Source organism: Epinephelus moara, chromosome 8 (genome assembly GCF_006386435.1).
Source record: "Epinephelus moara isolate mb chromosome 8, YSFRI_EMoa_1.0, whole genome shotgun sequence".
Classification (NCBI taxonomy): domain Eukaryota; kingdom Metazoa; phylum Chordata; class Actinopteri; order Perciformes; family Serranidae; genus Epinephelus; species Epinephelus moara.
Genome location: NC_065513.1, coordinates 13,181,502 through 13,191,761, shown reverse-complemented (window position 1 = coordinate 13,191,761; position 10,260 = coordinate 13,181,502). Strand labels below are relative to the sequence as shown.

Here is a 10,260-nt window from a genome sequence, read left to right as displayed (position 1 = left end):
TAACTCTAAATTAGTATAATTTAATATATATAGCCATATCCCGCTAAAGGGGAAAAAATGTTTGGGCCGTAACCTTTGTTAGCATGCTATCGTTAGCTAGCTAATATCGTTAGCCTAGCTGGTAAGCTAGTTGAGCAGTTGGCCCACCTTAATTAGCGGGCGCCATCCCGTCTGTGAGATGAAAGCATTTAACTTTATGTATAACTTTAAGTTTTAGTAAGTTTTTATATTAATTATGGTGCTAAATTATTGTGATGGCTAAGTGTTTGTAGAAAGATTAGTAACGGTAATTAATTAGGGTATTTTTAGGCTTTCAACTCACAGGGTATTCTTTTTAAACAGCTGCCTCATTTGAAACTGGAAAATGACTGGCCGGGCACGAGCTAGATCAAGAGGCAGAGCACGTGGTCAAGAGACCGCTGCACCTGGAGCGGTAAGAGCAGTACTTACTGTAATCACTGGATAATTTTACATAACAATTAACGTTAACCTTTTTACCTTAACGTAAACCTTGTGTTACTCCTGATTACTTAGGAACATGATCAGATCTACCTTTTTCAATTATCATCATTACTAATACAATGCTGCTTGTGTACCTTTAGTGGCATCTGTTCACAGGGTTCCCATGGTCATGGAAAACCCCAAAAAGTCCTTGAATTTAAATTTTTCAGGCCTGGATAAGAATGGAATTAGAAAAAAAAACCTTTTAAGGATCATGGAATTTTGTGGTGTGTAATGAAATTGTTACAGGAATCTTTCATGGATAACCGTCCAGGCAATGTGACAGAACGGCAGATTTATTACGTGCATTATCGATATGTGATAGTATATTGTCATCATCACATAACGTCATGTTTATTCATTTTCTTCCTATGGTCTGTCTCTCCCTTCATGTATGTCCACTAGCTGAAATTATGTTTCAGTAGAGTTTTACTATGGTCCTTGTAAAATCATGAGTGTTTTTCTTTTTTTTTTATTTATTTTCCATGAAATACGTGGGAACCCTGTGTGTAGTTGTGTAGATATTTATGGCTTTATTTGCAAAGGTTTTGACTATAATTTCAGTTTTGGTGCTCAGCAATAAAAGGTAACATCTAAGTAATTGTCCCGGTTACTGATGATGATTTATAGACCTTACTGTTCCCATTTGAGGTACTCTAACAGGAGAAATGGTCTCCATGCTGACAATTGAATTTTGGTATATTTGATGTAGTTTGAACAGTGTGCCTGACAATACATATAAAAGTTACTGGCTGTCTTTCTTGAAGAGCAAGGTTCGAGAGCCTGCACCAGTGGCACCTCCACCTACTGAGTCAGAGTTGGTTGGAAGAGGGAGGCAGAAAGTTGCTCCCAGACCCTTTCCAGCAGAAGGTACAGTCAAACACAAAGTGATGTTGCATTTGTTTATTAAGTTAATGGATTTTGGCTATTTTTACTTTTGAAAGTCTACATGGAAATGCAATTAATATCTAGACATCATACGTAAATACATATCATACAGGACTATGAAGTGTCCAAACTATTTTTGTTCTCATACAGTGTTTGAATGTTGTATGGCAGTGAACACACACTGGTCCTGACTGTCTCAGTTTGTTTTTATTAGCTGAACTACAGATTTCAGCTGGATTTCAGCAGGTGAAGCTGGGAGAAAGAGGTGGACGCCGCCGAGATTTTCACGATGCAGGGATTAACACCAGGCAGGCTATGGAGCATGTTAAAGAATCAAAGTCTGGTCAGTCATTATGAAATTCATGAAATTTCATAAAATTAATGAACACTAACATATGCAGCAAATGTACACCTTATAATTTGTCCAGAGGATGATATATTACTCCCTGAAATTGTGTTTGTATTTTCTCAGGAACATCTGGTTCTGCCATTCAGTTGAGGGCAAACTACTTCCGCATCCTGTCCCGCCCTCAGTGGGTGCTGTATCAATACCATGTGGACTTCAAACCACCAATGGAGGCTCGTCGCCTGAGATCTGCTCTCCTCTTTCAGCATGAGGAAACACTTGGCTCAGCCTGGAGTTTTGATGGGGCTGTGCTTTTTTTGCCTCACAGGTTGCACGGCAAGGTAAACTAAAACTTAAAATATTGAGAACAAAACACAACTGTTTCTTAACACATGTTAAAGGAGCACTTCACCCACGAAATGACCATTTATGTATCAACTATTTATGCCATGTTATCTGAAATTCCCTTTCTGACTGGGACTTAAAGTGAAAGCATAGATAAGATTCACTTTAAGTCCTGGTCAGAAAGAGCTGAGGCAAAGTAATGCAACATGTATGGGAAGCACTGAGAACATGACTGAATATGCAAAACTTGGATTATAAGAGTAAGCGTTTATGTGGGAGTTCGTAAACAGATGTTTTTATATAGGTTTGCTGTTGTCAAACATCGTCCCCAGTAACTTAAATTCATGAAAAATATTCATCTTTTTTGGATTCTCTGTTCACCATGAAGGTATGCAAGAAAACAGTTTTATTCACGAATTCAATGTAATGACGCCATGAGTTGAGAGAGATATAAAAATGGTCATTTTGCAATGAAGTATTCCTTTAAGAATAAGGAATTTAAGAAAGAATAAACATGGCTCATCACACTGTTGGATTCATTTGAGTCCACATGTCCAAGAGGTTGCACCCCACTAGGCTAAAGTTAACACTGAAAGCTGATATTGCTGTACAGTGAGGATCAGTGTAACTTGAAAATTATCACATTGTGACACATTGTCAGGCTGTGGACATAAGCGTGAGCAAATAGCCTTTTGACATTGTCCAAGATTGGGGTATTTTGCAGAGCCTGCCCCCTTTGCAAAAATATTACTACATTGGTTCTATGGCAACTTCTTTGGGATGGAAGGCTTGATTGGTAAATTATTAAACATGGCTTCCTTATGAAAAAAACCCCCCATTGTTTTCCTTCCTAACTTCATTGTCTTAACTTGTGTGTAGGAGACTGTCCTCCACAGCGAGACCAGGCATGGAGAAAAGGTTCAGATAACCGTCACCCTTACAAATGAACTGCCACCCACATCACCAGCGTGCCTTCAGTTTTACAACATCATATTCAGAAGGTAAAACATCTTTAAAAAAAAAAGTATTGTATGGATGGAAATTATTAATGCATCTGCCAAATTACCACTTGGATAACAGTACACCACAGCATTTTGGATCTTGGGAAACTTCCAAATGTCTCATTGCTGGTATTATTCCATTTTCTCAGGATCTTGAGAATTCTCAACATGCAGCAGATTGGACGCAACTACTACAACCCCAAGGATCCACTCAACATCCCACAGCACAAGTATATTTATTAGTCTCCCAATATTTTTTTTAATTATACAGCTCTATTCTGCTCAAAGTATGTATTAAGATTTATAGTGTATTTTTAAGATGTGATCCTTCATGAGGGTCTACAATAACCAGGGGTCTGCAGGTCCTTGTAAAGTCTTACATGTCTTAAATCTTATGAATATTAGGCCATAAAAGTCATAAATCTTTTAAAATTTGAATTTGGGAGATCTCGATTGCCACAAGTATTTTATCTAAGTACATTTATCCATCTATTAATTTCTTTTTTTGTTAAAATGAGTCAAGCTCTTCTGCGTGATACGCATTTCTGATTGTACAAATCTTTAAACTTACCACTGAATCTAATGTTGTGTATTTATACTTGCACTAGGGCTGTCAAAATTGCTCAAAAATGACGTTCGAATATTCCTTCTAAAAATAACTCATAGGTTCGAACCATTGAATTTTTTTTTTTTTTTCCACATTATGTCCACAAGAGGGCAAACTAATACAAGGAAACATACTTGTATATGTATTAATACAAGGAAACATAACTACTTGTAGGTATTTTTCTTTCAACATAAATGTCTTTGAAAACATTTACGTACCTACACATTAAAACACATAAAACTATTATCTATAACATTACGTTATAAACGACCGCGGACCTCTCGCTCGCCCCGCCTCTCTGATCCGTCAGGCCACACCGCCTGCGGAAGTACTGCGAATGGCCTCGAGTGCAGAGAAGCGAAGCCAGTTTCCTTTCGGCGCCCATGTTAACCGATTGTGTCATTCACACTGCGCAGCTCCGTGGCCGCAAGCGAATGTGTCAAGCCGGGTGACGGAGACAACAGCTGGGAGCAGAACCGCTTGTCGACCAGCGTGGAGAAATGCGCATCTGATGTGAACNCTCTCTGATCCGTCAGGCCACACCGCCTGCGGAAGTGCTGCGAATGGCCTCGAGTGCAGAGAAGCGAAGCCAGTTTACTTTCGGCGCCCATGTTAACCGATTGTGTCATTCACACTGCGCAGCTCCGTGGCCGCAAGCGAATGTGTCAAGCCGGGTGACGGAGACAACAGCTGGGAGCAGAACCGCTTGTCGACCAGCGTGGAGAAATGCGCATCTGATGTGAACGGAAGTGCTCCGGCTCGCGCGAGAATTTCAGTGCGCAGCACTTCCACAGGCGGTGCGCCCACTCGCAAAGAGGACAGCTGCAGTGGTGGTTTTTTTTTTTGTTTTTTTTTTCCCTCCACAATCAAATATCAATTTTCACATTCGAAGGTCCTTCTTTTTTTCCAAATTTAAATTCGAATTTAGAATATTCGTTGACCGCCCTAACTTGCACGTACCTGGTGGCAAAATGTAGATTAACCTAATTTACTCTAATAACCATGTTTCTATGTAAAATCTACCTCTGCAGGGGACCACATATATACTATGTACTCCCATAAGTCTGTAAAACCTGATGGTTTGCTACCTTCTTGCAAGTAGAAAATAAGATGCAAAGGACTTATTATTAAAGAGTTATCCCAGGGTTTAAAGTAGGGCTGGGCAATATGGATGATTAAAAATGATCAATAGCACATCGCTATTGTACTTGGTACTTGTAGTCTAGTCTGTCGTGAGACGGTGCCTGGGTGTTTTTTGTAAAAATGCAGCATGATGATATAAACACTTAATACATCAGGTGTTATGCGGACCTGCCAGTGCGCATTCAACAGCTGTCATTGTTTGTCTCTGTTAGTGGAGACTTCACCCTGCAGTGTACTTTATACACTTTACTGATATACCAGAGAATTACACAGTAACAATACTTCATCATTTCTCTAACCGTTAACCCTAGGGCTGTAGTCTCCTGATCGACTAGTCGATTATTTGGTTGCTATGCTGTCATCCGACCAAATTCTCATTAGTCGAATAATCGCCGTATTACTTTCATAAGGAGAAAAGTGCTATATCAATAGCTTTCCAGGATTAATCCCTTATTTCCTGCGGTGGGGGGGACAGGCTAAGTTACCTGTGAAAATGGGGGTGTTTTCAAAACACCCCCTTTGTTGACAGAAAGTTGGACTCGCCCACCCTAACGCACAGCGTCGCAGTGACGCAGACCACCTTTCAGTTTCTGTGTACCAACACCATTTCCCTCAGTGGAAACGGAGCTTGTATTTACTTCTATTTCACAGACAAGAAACAATAAATTAGGCTGGCGCTAATAACGTTAGCATGTTGTATTTGCTTGGAAAACGTGTTTAGTATAAGACAGTTGTTGTACTGAAGCCACATTGAGTGCTGTTACCATTGTTACATGTTGCTGTTGTCCCTGGTTTTATGAGAAGAGGAAAAGATCGCTAGACACTAGGCTAATTTATACAATGTAAAACACCATGGACTTGTGCTAGTAACGTTAGCATGTTGTATTGGTTGGGGAAATGTGTCCAGATAAAGACAAGTGTTTGTCTGTCAGTTCTGCGATTTATAGTGAAGCCAATTTGCGTACTTGTGTTTGAAATTGTCTCTATTAAGCCATTTTTAATGTGTCAGGACTGTTTTTCTTTTGTTGTGTTCACAATAGTGATGTCAGGTTGATTTGGTTCAGTGAGGGCTATGGAATATTAAATCCATATGTTCACACGACATCTTAGCCTTTCTTACACCCGGGTGTACATAAACTACAGGTTATACACTGCTTTTTTCTTTTATCAGTTATTGTAGCAGTTATTGGTCATGAGAAGCAGGTAATTTTAATATCTTTATCGGTTGAAAAAAAGCCATATTGATGCATCCCTAATGATCAAGTGTTCACCAAGCATTCGCCAAATAGCATTAGATTTCACAGATCGGAGGTAGATTAAAAATAATAGTCAACAATAGACATATATTAATTCTGGTAAGCAGCATGTCAAACGATTTGCACAGACTGTTTAAAACATTTTGTAAGCGTTTTAGCTGACGGTATCAACAAAAGAAAAATCTCAACTACGGTCAATATTTTTGTACAAGTTTTAAATGCACAGGATGTAATTTCTGCCGTTCTCAACCAAAACTGTAAAAGATACACTTTGATGTTGATGAAAATCTGTCTGACACGACTCACAGAAATCGTGTTGGACAAGTAAAGATATTAAACCTAAGTTTATACCATATCATTATAATGACAGGCAGTTAGTCAGTCATCTAAACTTGAAAACGTAACGTTAGCATCAGAGAAGTTAACTGTAGAGCTACTGTAGCTAATCTTACATGGCGAATTCAATCGTGGGGAAGCCCAGCACTGTGATCGTGGTCAAAATGATCATACTGAAAATAACTGAGCGTATTGAACGTAACGTTATAATGTTACCGTGCGCATTAGCTCGGTGGCTGGTCTTCTACGACAACTATGGTTTAACTGGCATTTAAGGTGCATTACTGCCCCCTCTGCAGGTGTATAGGTGATTTAATGATATTAAAAATGTATCAAACACTTATTATCGCGCTTGAGGAAAATATCTAATTATCATTTTATTGTCCTGCCCTAGTTTAAAGGCTAAAATTATGATCTCAGTAGACAGTAGGGCTGTCAACGAATATTCTAAATTCGAATTTGAAAAAAAAATGGACCTTCGAATGTGAAAATTAATATTCGATTGTGGAGGGAGGAAAAAACACCACAGCAGCTGTCCTCTTTGCGAGTGGGTGTTGGCCTGGGCTAGGGTTGGGTCGGAATGAGAAGAAAAAAAAAAAACGGTCCGGTTTTTGGGAAAAAAGGCATCAAGTCGGTAATACCGGATTTTCGCCACTTGGGGGCGCAGTTGACTCATTTAAAATAAAAAACGACCTTAGGACAACAGAGTGACAGTAACAAGTTCTTTTATTCCTTACAAATAAATTTTGCAGCTTACTCAATCAGTGCAAACAAGGGTTGTCTCCTTCGTCTGGCTCAAAGCCAAAGTGTTGCCATAGTGGCGCGTTCTTTGATTTCGAGACTAAATTGTCCGCCAGAGACTAAATTTCGAGACTAAATTGTCCGCCATTATTGACTCCCCGTCACTATTAAACAAACTCCAGGCTACAGTAGAGGTGCATGCGCACTCGCACCTCCTAGCTCAGTCCCTGCCCCACCCCCCTCTCTCTCCTGCTTGCTGTGCGCTTGGTGAAGAGGCAGACACAGATGCTCACAGACTCGGGCGTACTATAAGCGGAGCGGACTCCGTGTAAAAATGTCTGTGAAAAATCCCCGCGATGTGAAAAATACATGCCGAACAGTCTTTTGTGTGACACTGGTGCGCGGAGCGGAGTCCATGCAGTCGTGCTTTGCGTGCACAGGGCTTGTGGACGTCCACTTTTACCGGGCGGACCTCCGTGGCGTCCGCTCCGCGTACGTTCTGCCCGAGTATGCGGTCCAGTCGGTCTCAAAAAATAAAACCCGGTCCAAGACGGAGTACCGGACCGAATTGGTATTACCGAGAACCGACCCAACCCTAGCCTGGGCCGCTGCACTGAACACACTGCTTGACACATTCGCTCGCGGCTTGCGCAGAAAATAGACCAGACGGCGAAACGATCGCTGCAGGGCGCGAGCCACCCACGGTGTGGATGACACAATCGGTTAACATGGGCGCCGAAAGGAAACTGGCTTCGCTTCCCGGCGCTTCGAGGCCATTCGCAGCACTTCGTGGGCGGTGTGGCCCTGGCGTGATGGGTCAGAGAGGGGGGCGAGCGAGAGGTCCGCGGTCGTTTATAACGTGGTGTTATAGATAATTGTTTTATGTGTTTTAATGTGTAGGTATGTAAATGTTTTCAAAGGTGTTTATGTTGAAATAAAAATACCTAAAAGTAGTTATGTTTCCTTGTATTAATACATATACAAGCATGTTTCCTTGTATTAATACATATACAAGCATGTTTCCTTGTATTAGTTTGCCCTCTTGTGGACATAATACGAAAAGAAAAAAAATTTGAATGGTTCGAACCTATGAGTTATTTTAGAAGGAATATTCGAACGTCATTTTTGAGCAATTTTGACAGCCCTAGTAGACAGTTTTCAACCCAGTGAGAAGCTGTAGCAGAGATCAGTTAATGGGTGGTCTTCAGTGATGGGAACTAACCTTTTTTTAATTAGAATTTGGATGACAAACACTGACCCTGTCTGTCTGTCCTAGACTGACCATCTGGCCAGGTTATACCACCACAATTTTGCAGTACGAGTCAGCCATTATGCTGTGTACTGACGTGAGCCACAAGGTCCTGCGTAGTGAGACAGTCCTTGACTTCATGGCCAGCCTGAGACCAAAGGTTGGAGAGCATCGCTTCCCTGAGATCTGCACCAAGGAGCTTGTTGGACTGATTGTCCTCACCAAGTAGGATCCACGTTCACACACATTCTTGAATTAAAATGCACATGTCTTGCATTTTTATAATTCTGGGCTTTAGAGTGATGTGTACTGACTATTGGTTATCCTTCTCTTGCTGCCTCTGAATTTTTTAGGTACAACAACAAAACCTACAGGGTTGACGATATCGCATGGGATCACACTCCCAAGAACACATTCACCAGGGGAGACAAAGACATTTCCTTCAGGGACTACTACAAGACTGTAGGTGTCATGCACTCAATACAAGTATTGGTGTTAACTAGAACAATAATTAATATCTACTTTTCTGAACTGGCAGATGCAGACTGACACATACACACACACACACACACACACACACTCACTCCCTCTCTCTAACATAACAACATACTCAGTTTGAAGGACTCTGAATAAGGATTGGGCAAAGAAGGAAACAAACGATAGGATTGATTGTTATCAGCTACATGTATTAAAGGGAAATTTCGGTTTATTTCAACCCTGTCTCCTATCGTCCTAAATTTGTTTCAAGTGACTAGTGACATAGAAATAATAGTTAGCATGTTAGCCTAGATACAGCCGGGGCGCATTAGTAGCGTCAGACCTGTTAAAACGTAAGTGAACGGGCATCCTTTCAAGTGCAAAGTTAGTCCACTAAACAAGCTTTTTTTCCACAAAGACCGCCTCATATCGTTAGGATAAATGTCAGAGAACATATAGAAAACGACATGTAAACGTGTTGTCTTACCTTACCTGTGTGCTGCCATGTTTGTTTATCATCTAGCTCTGCTTTCCAAAGGGCGGCCGTAATATCGCGAGAACAAGCAGCAATCTCATAGCGTGCCTGAACAAGCAACAACAGCTGGAAGGATACACTGACGAAGAACTTTGTAAAATTGAAGAACGGAGGAGGGGAGAGAGAGAGGCACAACAGGTAGAGGATGAATGGCTGCTGCAAGGCTGTGTAGCTCTGGAGATTGGTGGTGTATCTGTGAGGAATGTAGTGTTGCACGGTATACCGGTCCTAAAATAGTACCGCGGTACTAGAGTATTCCAAACAGTACTATACTGCATTTGGAAAATACCGGAACTTTGAAATTGATTCAATTCATTAATTTAGTTAATTTATTTTACTCATTTATGCACACAGACGCCTTTCTTGTTCCTATTGGAGCACAGGTTGCACAAGTGGTGTGTATGACAACACCTGTATCAACATTCGCAGCTGGCGCACGTGAAAAAAGACAAGAGACAGTCTGCCTCGCAAAGGGAGACAAATACGAGACAACACAAACTTGGTGGGACATTTGAGTTACCAAACTGTGACGTCCATACCGAGGTACTTACCGAACCATGATTTTTTGGTACCGTTACACCCCTACTATTTATTGTTCTAAAGGTTTGTATCCAAAAGGACTTTTCCTTAGAAAAAGTATCGAAATTCATATTGGTACCGAAACAAAGATTTTGGTATTGTGACAACACTAGAGGAATGCCTCTTTTGCAAGGAATGGGACCAGTTGCAGCCTTATTTTCAAGGTCTGGATGTGACCGAGGACGAGACACCTCCACCTGGAGTAATGTTAGTATCCAGCTGGGCTTTATCTAGAGCTGGCGAGATATATTTCGGC

The 10,260-nt window shown here is 40.9% G+C and overlaps 1 protein-coding gene across 2 annotated transcripts in view; it reads left to right on the top strand.

Annotated features, from left to right (window-relative positions):
- The first annotated feature begins 364 nt into the window (after positions 1-364).
- Positions 365-10,260, top strand: part of piwil1 (piwi-like RNA-mediated gene silencing 1) — a 22,510-nt gene continuing 12,614 nt past the window's right edge. The window contains exons 1-8 of one of the 2 annotated variants that reach the window (XM_050051077.1): positions 365-433; positions 1,269-1,371; positions 1,604-1,732; positions 1,862-2,076; positions 2,960-3,081; positions 3,231-3,311; positions 8,441-8,638; positions 8,767-8,875. In XM_050051077.1, coding sequence (XP_049907034.1) covers positions 365-433; positions 1,269-1,371; positions 1,604-1,732; positions 1,862-2,076; positions 2,960-3,081; positions 3,231-3,311; positions 8,441-8,638; positions 8,767-8,875 — 1,026 coding nt within the window. Of the gene's footprint in view, positions 443-1,268; positions 1,372-1,603; positions 1,733-1,861; positions 2,077-2,959; positions 3,082-3,230; positions 3,312-8,440; positions 8,639-8,766; positions 8,876-10,260 lie in introns of both variants that reach the window. The other variant, XM_050051076.1, reaches the window with a different exon arrangement.